The 17,064-nt window shown below is 34.2% G+C and overlaps 1 protein-coding gene across 1 annotated transcript in view; it reads right to left on the reverse strand.

The window, feature by feature from the left end:
• Window positions 1-204: 204 nt before the first annotated feature.
• USP9X (ubiquitin specific peptidase 9 X-linked) overlaps window positions 205-17,064 on the reverse strand; it is a 130,475-nt gene continuing 113,615 nt past the window's right edge. The window contains exons 34-44 of the mRNA XM_019648934.1: window positions 16,156-16,909; window positions 15,581-15,704; window positions 14,630-14,855; window positions 13,962-14,091; window positions 10,999-11,184; window positions 10,230-10,450; window positions 10,057-10,145; window positions 5,628-5,784; window positions 5,272-5,484; window positions 4,790-4,885; window positions 205-3,363 (exon numbers count right to left, since the gene is read on the reverse strand). Of these exons, the coding sequence (XP_019504479.1) occupies window positions 3,226-3,363; window positions 4,790-4,885; window positions 5,272-5,484; window positions 5,628-5,784; window positions 10,057-10,145; window positions 10,230-10,450; window positions 10,999-11,184; window positions 13,962-14,091; window positions 14,630-14,855; window positions 15,581-15,704; window positions 16,156-16,909 (2,334 nt within the window). The 3' untranslated portion in view covers window positions 205-3,225. The remainder of the gene's footprint in view (window positions 3,364-4,789; window positions 4,886-5,271; window positions 5,485-5,627; window positions 5,785-10,056; window positions 10,146-10,229; window positions 10,451-10,998; window positions 11,185-13,961; window positions 14,092-14,629; window positions 14,856-15,580; window positions 15,705-16,155; window positions 16,910-17,064) is intronic.

The following is a 17,064-nucleotide window of genomic DNA, read 5'->3' on the forward strand; positions in this document are numbered from 1 at the left end:
AAGTTCATGGGGGTAACATAAGCTGGAAAATACTAAAAAAATCCCCTAAAACTGAAAGGAACTATTTTGTAGTAGTAATCTGAATATTCAGACTGTTGCTTTCGTTTACAAACAGATTTTAAATAAAAAAGGCTCCTCATCTTTTTAACCACTACAAGGACGAAATACTTAAGTTATCATTCACTAATAAAAGTTAATCATGAAAAAAATAAAACATTTTAATAATTCTAAATTTGCATACATAATAACTAAAAGACACAAGGTGGGAAATTATCATTGAGAGAAAAAACAAGACAAAATCCCCAAATATGACTATTTTCTTATTTCTGCCTCTACAATGCTGAACATGATAATTTGGTTGGTGAGGGGAGGGCTTAGAAACAGCAGCAATATGGTTTTTACCAAGTTGTGCATGGAAATACTTAGATCCAACAGGGCAGAGCCCTTGTTCACAAAGATTAACAATGAAAATATCTTCTTCAGTCTTTATGTTAACAGATTCTACTGTGTTCTATAATCATGCCATTAATTCTGGGGGTACTTCTTTGAAAGGAAGGCTAGCGATTCCGCAACAAACATTTAAAGTAGGAAATATATATATGGCTCAAGAAATCAGTTGAGGGATAATTAAATAATCTTTAGGCACTTTGAAGACTTGAAGTTTAAAATGTGCCATTTATGTTCAGAAAAAGACCTCAAAATCACCACTATGCTGTTCTTACAATAACATGCATCTTAAAATTTCTGGTTATACATTAATGCTTGCTTAAGAGTTAAATATAGAAAATAATTTGCACAAACAAACAAAAAAATAACTCTCCGATCACTTTCCCTTGATCCTGGTCACAACACAGACAGCTCTTCTGCAAATGGAGGGAAAAATGATTCACAAGCCCTCACCTGGCACAAGGGGACTTTAAGTAACCAAGGTGGGATCTCCCTCCAAGGAGAAAAATTCACAGCCTTTTAAAAAAATCAAGTCATTGAAGTTTCTAAATTAAGTACATTACACACTTTTGTTAAGGAGTAGGAAATGCAAAAATCACCTCTCAGATGGTGAGATGGTGTATTTAATGATAGCAACTTGTCCAAATAAAATTAACCTATTTTGCTCCTTGTTAAGGACGCTTGGAATTGAGGAACTTTTAAAATTACCAATTGGAATTGCAAACAGTGTGTACAACTTTAAGTCAAACTTAACAAATTCAGATGTAATATACTTAAGGTAAAAAAACAGGATCTATCTGGTGTCAAAATTTCCTATTACAGAAAACCTAGAAGCATAGATTGACTATAGAGTACTGCGAATAAGATACCCAGAGCTTTATCTTAAATACCTGCCCCCTTTAATCACAAAATAATGCAATTCTTAATTTTGTTTCTGCTTTGTTCAGTTCCAACTGTAACCTTTTTGACAAAACATTTTCCTAATAACTGAATTGTAAAAAATACAACCAAGCTTGTGCTCATTAAATATACATGTATATAAAAAACATACAAAAAGTACAAGATTGATTATGTTAGGAAACTTTTACAGTGTCAACATCCTGTTTTCTCTAAATCTTTAGTAAAGGGCCGAAGGTCAAATCTTTCTGTGCACAAAAACTCAATAATCAATGTGACTGAACTCCTGAATTCAGTGTCATGCCTAGGCATGTTATGCACAGAATTAATTTTTAATATGCAGTCCTTCAGGAAAAAAAGGACAAAAAAGTGACCAAAAAACCAAAAAACACACCACAGGACAAAAAGTTCTTCTTAAATCAAATTCTATTTGTGAATTCAGCAAAATAATTTCTATAAAATAAAACAGCAAAATATTTAAATAGAATAGGGTGGGCTGTATTTGTTTGCAGGAGTATTTGGTTTTTAGACAGGTTCAAAAAAAAAAATCACACACATTCAAGTTACCAATTCTGTTATACAGTATTAACTGATGAGTTCTTTATCGTTAATTAAATGTTTATTCTGAAATACATACCTCAATTATATTAACTAACCAGTAGTTTCCTTTTTAATTAGACCCTGCTTCGAATGTTAAAATTTTTGGAATAATGGAAAAGGAACTAGGACAATTCTTGCTTTCAAGTAAAATTGTGACCGAGCAGAAACTCAGTCAGACATCTTGGTGCAGTGGTACACCAAGTCCCGTGGGATTCTTGAGGACTTCCACTTTGACAGCAGAAGGAAAGTTTTAGAAGATTCACCTAATAAGCTCTACCAAAGAAACAAAACAAGCACACCAAATACAGTCTTCTATTATGCTTCAAATATCCTGGCATAGCAAATGTTTGCATATTTGTTTTAAATCTTTTAAAATTCCCATTATTGATACTTAAGTTTCTTTATCCCACCCAGAGATTGAACTGTCCAACATTAGATGTAAGCAACATATGTGTAACTAACTGAAAACCGCCTGTTGTCACATTTCTCCCCTTGTTTTCTATTTTATATTCTAGGTGTAAGAAGGAAAAAGCTCTGAGCAATACAGCTGTCACACTGGGACAACTGCTGTCATTATGTAATTTTTTTTCCTCATTGGCTACACTAACCTGGTGTGAAGCCATGCTAAATGTTACAGCATAACTATAGCTTCAAAATGATTAACCTAACATCAGAATAAAAAGGCAATGAAAAAGATCTAGAAACAATGTTACATCACCAATTTTCCACATCAACCAAATAATTTAAAGGTTACCAGCCTTACATTGCTCATAATAAAACTGACTCCAGTGGCAAAGAATTAACATGAAACTATTGGTATGGTTGACATGGATGGGCTCTGTTTTGTTGCTGTTGGTTTATTTTTTGTTTTTGTAAAGAAGTTGAATCCAACTGCCAAGAGGCAGGCAACACTGGCTGCAGAATGCAATGGGTTTAACAAGAAAATTAACTTTTGTAGTTTTTGAAGATCTGTGAGTCTCATCAAGAAAAAAGTTTCTTGCTTCAGAATTAACAGTCAAACATTAATATACTATATACACCTTTGCCATTTACACATTAGCATCAGGCCATTTATTACAAAACACTATACACTTTCCACTGCAGGCGGGTTATATATTGACAGCAAATTTCTGCAGATAAGACAGTGAATAAAACTCTCCACTCCATGTTGATTAGGAATAGTTTTTCTAGTTTTAAATATTAGCCAGACACAGAAAAAGGTTGGACTGTAAGGCCTGGGTGCACAGTCTTGATGGAACCAGTTCGTTATGTGCATTTATTTCACTGATCCTTAGTCTGAGGTGGGGATATTTCTTCACTGCCTTCATAATTTTCTTGTGCTCGTTGGCCAGTTCTCTGAGGGTTGTTCATGTGATGTGCTGCTGGGCCTGTATACGGCTGTCCATGCACATGGTTATTCTGGGAGGGGAGAAGAGACGTGCACGTTAAGGCTTTTCATGTATTAATCTCAAACTTTATAATCATGGGCTGAAGTTTATGGAAATGTAAACACTTCTTTTATTCCTGAGACTTACAAAAAATAAAAATGCTTGGCTTAATGTGAAAAAAGATAACTGGTTTGAATGAAAAGCTAGTCTAAATGCAAATCCCAAAGCCGAGTAAGAGCAGTGTGAGTTTATATAAATCTTTGGCCGAAGTGATTTTTAGTGCCCCAAATTATTTAGATCCACACCTGACAAATAAGGGACAACAGACTGTTATTGTCTGTGGTAAAAAATATTCACAAAAAATGATTTGTGAGCTGGAACACATCTATTCTGACTCTTCCAAGCACCATGAAACTTCCATAAGCTAAATCTGATTGATCATATGAGAGCTGCCTGAGCAATAACCCTGAACATAGAATGAAGTTAATGAAAACAAAACAATGTGGAAGAAGCTAGTGGATTAACAAGGCATGATTAACATATGGGCTGAGGAATGTAACTTCTTTCCTTAGGATTTGGTTCCTTAACTTTTTACGCCCCCCGAACCCTCACTTTTCTGTACACCCCCCCCACACACACACACTAGCCAAGCCAATAAGAGTTTAGGGTTTACTTTCTATAATTTGTGTTATGAAAATAAAAATAAATATACATTTTCTAACTATTCAACGTGCTTCTATTTTTACCCTGAAATATACGAAAGAATGCCTTACATAATAGTTCTGAAAGTATGGTTTCCAGACTAGCAGCAGCAATCACTTGGGAACTTGCTGAAAATGTATATTTTTTCTGATCCCACACCCAGACCTACTGAATCAGCAGCTCTGGGTTGGGGCCCAGCAGTGCCTCCAAAGATCTGAGTTAGTCACATCTGGGTTTCAGAAAGACAAGCTCTCATTTAGAAAGTGTCTTCATCTTAATTTTATTACGTTATTGATTTTACAGGAAATTTTATGGAACTGTCAAATCCTGAATTTTTTTCAACAATTTTTACTGTCATTGAAGTCTTGGCTAGGCTAAGTAGCCAAGAAATTCTTCCTTGCTGTATCTTAATGTCTTCAGAATCCATTTGCAGATTTAGACTAACAGAAAATATTATCATAATCCTTTGTACTAAATATTGACTATCATTTTATGTTGACATGAATTACCACAGTTTTACTAACTTTCATTACTAGTGCAAGAGGGGCACCTATATGACCAGGAAAACACCACAGGGGCAAGATCAAACACATCACATCATGACCCCACTCCAATCATTCCTCTTTTGATCATGACCCCAAAGCAAGTCTAGATAATCCCTCTATTGAAGTCACAACAACAAATTTAGCCATCCTTTAAATAAAGCATAAAAACTGGTTCTAGGGGGATAAAAACACAAACTGACCCCTATTTACCTGCTGATACTGAGATCCAGGTGAATGGGGATATAATGGGGCATCTTCAGGTGGAGGTGACTCATGCTCATCTGGGGCATCTTGGTCATCTGGCTCCTAATGTTAAATATTTAAAGATAAAGAATTATGTAGGCAAATTCAAGTTTATTTTTATTTGAAATAAATTTTTAAAAATCTACAGAACTGACCCACTAACAACTTTTCTTTTACTGTAGATAAACAAATTAAAGCTACTTTAAAAAATCCTAATTTGGGTTCTCTTAGAAATATTACATTTCAGGCAATTTCACAGAAATTTCTCTAAAAGGCGGCGCCCTCATTAATGTAAGGCCACATGTGGTAAAAATTAAAGCAAATGAAGCATCAACATACTTTTTTTTTTTTACATTATCATTATTAATACATAAACACTGGCCTATAAAGTAAAGAATTACTTTGCTTTCTTCCATTTCTATCTGCTGCACACTGGTGTTATTTTTTACCTCCTCTGGACAGAGTTCACAAGCTTTTGCAAGTGTCATCCTAGCACTGTGTGATCTCTCCAAGAAATAACCATTTGATGTTTCATTGCTTTGCACCGGAGGAGACCAATTGTTGTAAGTGTATTGAGGATTGCCAGTGTATGGTCGTCTTTCAAGTTCATCTCCAAGCCATTCCACCGCCCAGGTCCACTTTCTTTTAAGATCTCCATTACCCTTCAAAAGAAAATACATGCAAAAGGTTTCAGAATACTTTTCTAAGTTTACTTAAAATGACAACTCCAAATTCTCTATTCTTTTAAAACAGAATTTTTCATTTTGATTCAAATTTCTACAGAATTATAAGAAAAAACCCTTACCTGCAGAATCTGGTAAGCAACAGGACAATTGCTAAAGAGAGCTACCATACATTTTATACATTGGTATGCTCTTTTTTGATAGTGATTCTTAGAGCGCTGGATTGTGTCAAATAGTCCATCTCGATCATCTGGGATTCCTTTAAGGGCATTATGAATTCTGAAAGAAAATCAGATATAAAATAAAATAGTTAACACATATTGAGTGCCTAGTACGTGCTGCTCAATAAATGTCTTTGATGTAGTCACCACGTAATCTAATGCTAGACAGTAGGCAGTTATTACACCCTTGAACAGGCGAGAAAATGGGAGAGGTTAAATAGGTTGCCCAAGGTCATATAGCTGCCTAGCAGACTGTACTCTTACCAACTTATTATCAACCCCAAATGCTTTTGCTATCTATGTATGTAATTCAAATATATGACCAGAGTGAATTCAGGGTACTAAGAGTAATACAAACTTAAAATTAAAGTTAACTAAGTTTATGACTGCTGTACTTAAGAATTTGCTTCAAGTCAGTTCCTTTTATAAAACTGCATTTCTAAACGGAAGTTAGAATCCAGTGGCTATGAAACAATGATATAATTTGGAAGTACAGAGTTAACTTGATTTTTAATGATGAGAACACATGGGAGGCAAAGCAATTTTCACCAGCCATACTATAATTTGGCTGATTTGCCAATGATGGAGGATTTCACTTTAGTGCCTGCTGAACTGCAACAGAATACGTAGTCAATGATTTTTTGTTGTTCTCCCCAATAAGCATTTAAAAAAATGATTGGGGGGGGGGGATGTGCCTTGCTTCTTTTGTGTAAAAACATCACCTGCGAGTGAACAAAATGTAGTATATACATATAGTAGAATATTATTCAGCCTTAAAAAGGAATGAAATTCTGACACATGCTACAACAAAGATGAGCCTTGAAGACATGTTAAGTGAAAAAAGCCAGACACAAAAGGACAAATAAGTGTATGATCCCATTTATATGAGGTATTTAGAATAGGCAAAATCAGAGAAAGAAGGAATAGTGGCTACTAGGGGTTGGGGGAAAAGGGAAACGGACAGTTGTTTAATGGTTATCAAGTGTCAGTTTCGGATGATGAAAAGTTCTAGAGATGGATAGTGGTGATGGTGTAGCACAACATTGTGAATGTACTTAATGCCACCAAATTGTACTTAAAAATGGTTAAAATGGTAAATTTTGTTATGAGTATTTTACTATTTAAAAAAAAAACTTTAAAAAAATTTTTAAAAAGCAAAAAATTACCTGCCTGTAATTCTACTCCAAGATATATATACATATATACATATACATACATATATATCTATATCTATATCTATCCAAGGGAAACTGAACACAGGTGTTTTTAAAAAAACCCAAAAACTTGCACACGAATGCTCAGAGCAGTATTCGTAATAGCCAAAAGGTAGAAAACAACCCAAATGTCAATCAATGGATGAATGGATAAACAAAATGTGGTGTATCCATACAGTGGATTATTTAGCCATAAAAAGGAACAAAACACTGATTTTGTGCTCTAACATGGATGAACTTGAAATATGCTAAGTGAAAGAAATCAGAAACAAAAGGACACATTCTATGATTTCATTTATAGGAAATGCCCAAATTCTGGATACTTTGTCTATGGATAGAGGCAAAAAGCAGACTAGTGGTTTCCAGTAGATGGGGGGAATAGGGAATGGTTGCTTAATTGGGTATGGGGTTTCATTTTGGGGTGATGAAAATGTTCTGGAATTAGATAGTGGTGATGGTTGCATAACATTGTGAATGTACTAAAAGCCATTAAAATGTATATTATATAAAAGGGTTAAAATGGTGAATTCTATGTTCAGTGAATTTTACCTCAATAAATAAACATTACCTGTATAGTCTGTAAATTTAAAAAATCTTATGTACACCATATATTTTAATTAATAGAAGGTTCCAAATCAAAATGTTAAGTTTTTGTTTTTTTTTGGGGGGGTGGCATTACACACATTCATAAAATCTGTTTTGTTTGGAAATCATGACTTCAGCAATTTTGCAAAGTTTAATCATTTCAGACCAAATATTCAACCATGTACAGGTTTCTTGCTGTTTAATCTGAAACACTACAGGATATACTCCTTTTTTGTTTTTACCTTGTTACTTTTGTTTTTACGTTCAGTTTTGTCAAGTGGTAATGAAGTGCTAAGCCATTATTTCTGCCACACCATGTTTTCTTTCCATTACTTATTAAATGCTTTCAAATGCCATTGTTAATCAATCAATATTATCTTTTCCTGCCTTGTTTCCCAATGTCTACAGTGCTGGGCACATGGTAGATGCTTCATAAATATTTAAACACTGCTTACTGAATGAACTAAAAGCTCACTAGGAGAACATTATTTTCAAGCTTGAGCCAGTGATTCATAATAACCATATTTTACTAATCTCATTACACAAGGTCGATTTCCCAGGTTTAATCCAGCAAGTATGCCTTTACCATTATCACTTGCTCTAATGAAACAAGAGAGCTAAGATGTAACTAACTGGTTTGAAGCTATAAACACTTAAAATAATTTTAAAAGAAAATAGTTATATTATATTAAAAACAAATTCTTCAAGAAGTTTCAAATCCTTTGATCATATTGAGAAAGGTGCTAAAAAGTGCTCAAAATAAATGGTTAGTTTTGGAACTACTAAATTTTGTATATCACAAAAATTGATTCTAGTTCAATGCCATTAATTTGACTGAAATCTATGATGATACTTTTGGAGATAATTTGACAATATGAATTCATGAATTCTGGCATTTGCAATCCCCACTAAGACTCAAGATTATAATTTCTCTTTTAAGTATTTTGTTGTTACAGAACCTGTTTTCAAGTTTCTGTTTTAATTATTATATTGACATACTGGAGGCAGTCTGTTATATAGATTTTGAATTGTTTCCCCAAATAAACCATTATATAATACTATCCTCCACGTGGGTAGGGAATTTACACAATCTGGCAGAGTTGTCAACTAATCCCGTAGTTCATCATCATCTGTATAACTCTTAGGATTAAAGATGATATACCAAGCCTTTATGGTAAAAAACCAAACAGAGTAATTCTGGAGGAAGCCTGAGGGACAGTTAAGCTGGATAACAGTTCTTAAAACAAAAACAACCCCCCCCCCCACCGGCCAAGTTCTCACATACTGAAAAATTATAGTTGATGCTCATTATTCAGATTCCATATTGGTGATTATGTCTACTTGAACTTTATTTGTAACAGCAAAAAAATTGACACTTGTGGTGCTTTCGAGGTCATGAGCAGAGTGATAAAAGTTGACTTGCCCAATATACATTCCCAGCTCAAGTGGAACAAAAGGACATTGCCTTGTTTTAGTTCATACTGTAAACAAGTGTCCTTTTTGCTGTTTATTTAGTGACACCTTTTCCACACTTCTGTGTTTTTTGTTCATTTCACTGTTTAAAATGGCCCCCAAATGTGTAGTGAAGTGCTGACTAGTGTTCTTAAGCCCAAGAAGGTTTTGCAGAGAAAATACGTGTTGGATAAGCTTTGTTCAGACATGAGTTAATGTGAGTTCAATGTTAACGAGTCAGCAATATACAGTAAAACCTTGGTTTGCGAGTGTTCCGCAAGACGAGCAAACATTTCTATTAGGTTGGTGCAAAAGTAATAGCAATTGGCAAAAACCGCTATTACTTTTGCACCAACCTAATAATACATTTTAACTTGATAAACAAGCAATGTTTTGCAATATGAGTAGTTTGTTTCCGGAACGAATTATGCTCGCAAACTGAGGTATTACTGTATAAAGTGTCTTTAAAGAGAAACACAAATTTAAAAAAGGTTATGTACTGATTGGTTGACAAAAATATAATCAGAGGCTTGCAGGAACATAACCTTATATTTCCCCCAGGAAAAATGCTTTAGTAATCACTCATTCAGTGTTCTCGGTGACTTTTATAGAATTTAACTACCATGAATAATAGGAAGTGACTGTGCTTACCTATGGACCATTTTTAGATAACCAAATGTCATCTCACATGACTAACTCTAAAACTAATGTAATTTAATCCTAAAATAACCCTAGGGCATCATTAATGAAATTAAATTATTCACCAACAGCCTATGCTACTTTTTGTTAATTAAAAGAAACACCTGAAAGAAAAAAGTTAGTATATGAAGTATGCAACTTGGGCAATGGGAGAAAAAAAAAATTGTGAGAAGAGGGGAATTTTGCATTCATTCTTGTCTTATGTTTTTAAGATCCTCCCAGAGGTAAAAAACATGTGCTGACTAGCCATTTTATTGGGTTGTCAGAAAAGTCATGATGTATTTTTTTCTATGTTTTTCGTTGCAAAAATGCGTCATGACTGTTCCGACAATTCAATAGTTAGTCTAAAAGTTGGGCAATTAACAAAAAAGGGTACCTACCTGTGAGTCTGCCAGGAGTCCTCAATCAGTAAGATTTGCAAAAGCAGATCCAAATAGGGCCGGAGTTCATAAGTATAGGAATATGCAACCTAAAAAGAGGTAAGACATGGTGAACAACTTATTTAAAGGAATAACAAATCAAATATAGACATGAATATTTATTTTTCTTTAACCTGCCAGAGAAGTTCACTGAGGACAGTAGATGAGAACTGAGGATTCTCCCAGCAGCAAAAACGAAGCAATTTGACAGTTTCCTCTGAGTTACTGCAGTCCTCAATGATTTTCTTCACATAACTTGTTCTCACAAATAAAATGTCTGCCACATTCTGCTGAATCGGCATTATAGGTTGTGATAAATTAGGATCGCCAAAAGGATTGGGAAGCGGAGGATTACCTAGAATACAAATTTGTCATCAATGAAAAACTAATAAGCTTCTCCACAAAAATACAAAGCTTTCACTATAGAATAGCTTATGAGTTATTTATTTTAGAAAAATAACATTTTAAATCAAGTTTTCCTAAGTACAACGAAGAAAGGAATATTAGGCATTACAATGATGATAAAATGCAAAATTTAAATGTCAATACTGGCATTTACATACATACATACATATACATATACATATATATGTGTGTGTGTGTGTGTGTGTGTGTGTGTGTATATATATCTATCTATCTATCTATCTATCTATCTATATATATATATATATATATATAGTTAATTCTTAAACTACTTCATGAATAAGGTATCAACCTCAGTAGCAAGCAGACAGAAAAAGATCCCCTATAAACATGTTAGGACTCTAATATAAATATTTCACAGCATAAACCTTCAGACTCTTGTTTTATATTTGAACATCTGCAGAATTACTTTTAATCTGGTACTATATATGCCTAGCAGTATTTTAAAACCAATGTAAAGAATGGATTTTTTTACTTTACCATTGATTGAAGACTGCATTCTTGAAGAGACATTGCAACAGCGGATCAGCTGTGATACTACAGAGTATAATTTGCCTAATTCAGCATACTGATACTTGATTGGAGGACCTGGGCCTTCATCTAAAGACACAAGCATGAAGGTGGCAGGTACACTCAATTTCAGAAGCTGTGTCTTCTCTGCCACACCTACAATGAAGGGAGAAGTGGGAAAGAGGGAGAAGAATTATGAGAGGAAAGAAGATGGTACGGGCTTCATAATAAACTAGTTATCTAAAATATTTTTCTATAATATTTATGATCAGAAGATCACTTTTACTTAGCATATAGAGAATTATTTAATCAGAACAGAAGATCTAGTGAGTTAGTATTATTGGATTTAAGTATTAAATGGTTAAACAGTGACCATGACATTTCCCCCACACTAGGCATAAAGGAAATGAACTTTCTATGGCCTGGAGAGCCAGGGGGAACAGCCTAGACTGCAATCCTTATCCTTAGGTAAGATGATAAGAAACTAAGTAGAAATAAGAATTGTTATAAATTGCTTATCTCTCTTCTTTCTTCCACAACCAAGCTTCCTGAAAGAGATGCCTAAATTGGTCTTTCAGCCTTTTCATTTTTCCACTCCTCAACCCATGCCAATGTGATTTCTGCCCCCTTTCCTGGTGTAAAGCTAAGAAATAGTTCTCAAACTGTAACCATTTCCTCCATCTTTGATTCTATTTTCTTTCTCTCTCTTCTCCTTGGTCTCATTTGTGAGTCCTCCTTTGTCTCTTAAAAAACCAAACCAAAACAACAACAAAAATCAATGCTCCTCCAAGTCCCCATGCCGGGCTATCTTCTCGCACTGTATACCTTCCCTGGACAATCAGACCCACTCTAATGGTTTCAAGTTCCAGCTAATTTCCTTCGGATGATTCCAAAATATTTCCAAACAAGTATCTTAGTGCTCTACTGGACATTTCTATTTGGGTGTCACACAGGCTTTAACTCAATGTACCCAAAATGAACTTCCAGTCCATGTTCTTCCTACTGTGTTTTCCCTCTTAGTACATGGCACCACTATCTGCTCAGTTCATCAAGTTGGAATCCTAGGCATCATTTTTAACGTCTTTTCCATGATTCCCTTTTGTGAATATTCATCCAATCACCAAATCCTAATGATTCTACCTCTAATAAAAAACCCCACAAACTGTCTATATCGCCCTCACTATTCCCTAGCACAGGCCACAACATCTCCTGCCAATGATATAATTTATAGCAATTACCTTTTCATTTGCTTCTATACCCCATTAGGCAACAGACTCTTATTTACTGCCATGTTCCAAGAAGTATAATAAATACAAGTTCACAAGCTCTATCTGAAATCCTGAGATTCAAAAAACTCTTATAAATATGTTCTTTTCATAAAGTTGGTGTGAAAATGTGTTTGGTGGGAAAACCTGGCCTGAACTGACAAAACGCTATTTATTCCCTCCCAGTGTGAATATTCATGATTTACTATAGAAATATTAATGTGTATGATTAAGGCGATGTCTCGCTCCGGTTTAGGGATGTTACATAATGCAGGTGATGTGCACTGTCTTACCTTTCTTAAATCCAAACAATTCAGAACCCCAAAGTATATCTGGTCTTAGGATTTCATAGTAAAGTTTATAGACCTGTATTTGCTTTTATCAGGGAAATTTTAATCAGATTACACTATGGACCAATGGTGAATATAGGCAGTATCTAAAAAGGGAGTTAAACAGAATAGGATTTTTGTGAACGCCTAAATTTTGTATTTCTAAGTTTGAAATACAGATTCCACTTATGTTTGTTTGTATTCTCTTCCTTCTCAACTACAAATTACCAAGTATCTCCAATATGGAAAGGCAAGAGAAAATACGATCAAATACACTCTCTGGAAGTAAAATGTTAAAAAGGGCCACAGATCAATCAGTGATTAGAAAATTTACACACAAAAAACTTAAAATGACAGGGCTGTTTGGGTATAGAATATAATTTTGGCTATAAAGGGTTTAAAATTTGTTTTTTTAAACTTTTAAAGAAGTTATTGAAAACTATTTGCTAAGTCTCTGAATCAGTTCCAAATCTGGCCAAATACACATTATGATCATTAAAATTCTAACTGGAATGTCTCAACATATTAGTCAATTTGGGATCAGTGTACCAACACGATTGACTGATGTATAATTTTTATAATTTCAATCATAGGAAATTTACCCACTCCCAGCTGATTAACACCAAAATGACAAATGAAGGATTTTTGTTGATATTCCCAACTATCCATTTACCGAGTGTTACTGTGCAAAGCTCAGTAATCGAGTTAGGTAGCAACACACAAATTGGAACACTATAAAAAACAAAGTATCAGACAGTACACGACACTTTTAAGGTATTATGGAATCACTGAAATTATAAGGTGATGTTAGAAAGAGCAGGTTACTTTGAGAAGGAGAGTGTTGTTACAGAGAGGTAATAACATATAAATAACAGGGTAATTTAAGTGAATATTTATAGTATCCTTAATTTTAATTTAGTTTACTTCAACAAAAACTTATGCCCAAACTTGGTGAGTATCACAATCATCTGGGGGCCTTCTGAAAATGTGGATTCCTTGTGCTAGTTTTGAGAATTCTGACTTAGTTGGTGTGGGACAGAGCCTAGAAATCAGTATTTTCAAAAACCAGACAGATCTGGCACCACCACTTTAGTAGGAGATAAAAATATGATAAAGATACAGGTTCTGATCTGTGTCTACTGTAGAGATAAGATACACGCATAAACAACCATAAGGTACAAGGTGAAAAGTACAGTGAAAAAGTATCAGATAAAATTCATAATAGGTTTTATGGAACATTGTTTCTATTTTAGACCAGGTTATATCTTATCACTTGACTTAAATGACTTTACCATTTAATATAACACATTAAAACAGAATTAATAACTTAAATTCTTACCTAAATTGGCATACATTACAAACAGGTTGAAATACTGTTGTAAATGACGTCCATGTTCTGAAACTTCCCTTCTCAAGAGATTTAGTACAGCTCTTAGTAAGTGATCGCTCAGGCTTAAGTTGTCATAAGCCTGTAAAAGATAAATAAAACATTAGCTGTTTTTCAGAAACAAGGTGCAGGTATGATATAATTTTATTTGCATAAAAAAGAGATATGCACATATATGTTGAATACAGGCAGAAGTTTCTGGAGGGACGGATGACAAAGCAATTAAAAAGGGTTGCTTAGAAAAGGGAATGAAGACCCAAGGTAGATTTCATTCTAGAGCCTTCACGCTATTCTAGTTTTCTAAAAAGTGGAAGTCAAGTTAAGAAAAAATTTAAAAATAATCTATATAACAATTAAGTGTATAATTAAGCCACTGCATCTAACTGAATTAACAGAGAAAATTATGGTTTTTAAAGAGGTAATAACCACTTTCATTGCTGTGAAGTACTTTTAATGGAACCCATAGACATCGGATTGTGCAGTGTGTGTGTGCACATGCATACACGTTTGTTAGGTAAACATATCAAACAGATGCACATATATTTGTAACTTTAAACTTCCAGGAAAGAGAAATTTATTTGTAAACATTTAATAATTAGAAAGAAAACTACGAAAATTACCTGACTAGAAGGTCCAGGAGATGCAAAAGGTGAAGGACATGGCCCATCTTGCAAGGAAAAATGTGCAATAAAAACTATAAGTTTTGCAAATGCACCCCTCACTTCTGCACTAGGGCACTCCAGAAGGTATTCAGAAAAGCGATTTGAAACATTAAAAAGGACATTATGAGCAAACCAAAAACGTACATTCTTGCTGTGACGAAGGAGAATACACAATGCATCATACCTAAGACAAAACAAAACAAAAATTTATGAATATCAATTCATTAACGTGTTTGCTATAGTACAGGGATAAGTCTCTAGGAACTAAATATAAATCAAAGATCTTTTACTACTGGAGGGACAAGAACCATCAATGGTTGCTTCTGGTACTAATATTAAAATGACAGATGAATACTATGACTTGGTCTATTCTTAAAGACTGACAAAATAGACAAAATCTTGTATAATCCTCTATAAATCCATTACCAAAGGCTTTCTAGGTTCAATTACAAAAATAATTATTCCACCTTTCTTTAACATCTTACTAGATAAGTAAAAGTTGTTAAATCAAAGTATTAAGTGACCTCTATACTTTCACAATTAGAAACAGGAAGTTCATTTTATTTTTTTACTCTTTTAATCTATGGCAAAATTTAATCTAGGGAAGCTAAAATATAATTTCCTGATAAAACAGTTTAGACTTTTAATTATCATCCTGTAATCTTTTGTATAGGGATGTCAAAGATATGATACAAAATAGAAGCAGAAAAGCCTGCCTCTGAATAATAAAAGGCCATGTTTAGTCTTGAGTAATTATTTTATAATTTCTCTCACTATTGCTACAAAGCGTTTTATTCTGCATTCCAAATCTGAAACAAGATTATTACAGTTTGGAAAAAAATAAAGCAGTGTATTATAGAACCAAACTAAATGCTAGTATAATAGGAATGAAAATCCAAAGCAATATACCAATCACTGGCAGAGCCACGGACTATTTTCTTGGTGTGAAATCCTGTGGTAAAGAGGAACCTAGCAGCAAGCTGAATACTAATCATAGTGATTTCTTCTGCTTCAGGCAACAGGTGATCTTGTCCTATAAATAAAATGTGGAAATATATATATGTGCGTGTGTGTATACATACATACACAGACACACACACACACACACACACACACACAAACCCAAACAAATTTCTATGTCTGAACCCCATTTTCAAACAAGTCTGCATTTCCACTACTTTTCAGAAGTCCTAACTTTGTTAAAACCCCTCTTAGGCTACTCATAAAATAATTCTTAGTGGTTCTTTAAAGCATGTTTCAAACTAAGGCTTGAGTCAAAAACAAATTGTTACAATAAACAAAAGCTCGTTTCCAAATATTGTAGTAAGACAATATGTACTGCTCAAAGGTCACAGTCATCTGAAATATGACTTTAAAACAACCCAAAGTAAAAACCCCAAAACAAAGATGCCTACTAAGAAATCCTGCAAGTAAAGTTAAGAGTTATGCTTTATTACTAAGAAGCTAAATTTTTTGATACTTACCTGGAGGAGGATTTAAGTAAACACCATTACATGTAAGCAGTTTTTTCATAAATTGAAAGTATTCCAAACTGTACTGCATTCGGTTATGCATGAATTGTACATTTTGTTTCCGTACACTTCTCTCAATGGCTGATGGCATAATAATCTGATGGGGTCTTGTGGTGACAGAAAGCTCTGATATATATCTTATCAGCTCATCACCTTGGTCTATTGTGTCCAACCGCTCATAAAAAAGTATGTAAGCATTCCACCACCTTTTCTGGCGCCTGTATGACATGCGCTTCATCATGTGATCAAACACTTCTCCCATGTACTCTCCACCGAAACACTGGTTTTTCATTTCTTCATCATCATCCATTTTACACTCTGTTACATCTCCATCATCAAATTTATACCAGCGATTTCTCTCACCATCTCCACCATTCCTTTGAATGATATAAGAATAATAATGTCCCCCACTTGCTTGACCACTGTGTACAAGCACACCCACAAGTCTGTATTTCGTGCTTCCAGCTGTCTCACTTTCACACTGCTCATTCTGTTGTATCAACTGACTCTCTGGGTTTACATTATCTCCTTCCAGCTTTGCAACACCTGCAACTGTGTAAGGTTCCATGTCCAGCTCTCGAGGAAATTCAAAATAATCATTGAACTTGATTGCACATTCTCTTTCCCAGTCATAGTCGAATCGTTTTAATTGAATAGCAAGAACAGGAGGTAATTTTTTAATTAGCAAGCGCTTTACGGTATCAACCTAAAATAAACAGAGTAAGTTACTACACGTTCTCTTATAATCCACTGCAAAAAACATATACATACAAGATAATGAATACATCAATCAAGGTAATCCTGTCACAGTTGATCTTTTAAAAAATGTTAACTAAAACTAATATGGAAATAGCTGATGCC

This window comes from Hipposideros armiger, unplaced genomic scaffold (assembly GCF_001890085.2).
Source record: "Hipposideros armiger isolate ML-2016 unplaced genomic scaffold, ASM189008v1 scaffold_7, whole genome shotgun sequence".
Classification (NCBI taxonomy): domain Eukaryota; kingdom Metazoa; phylum Chordata; class Mammalia; order Chiroptera; family Hipposideridae; genus Hipposideros; species Hipposideros armiger.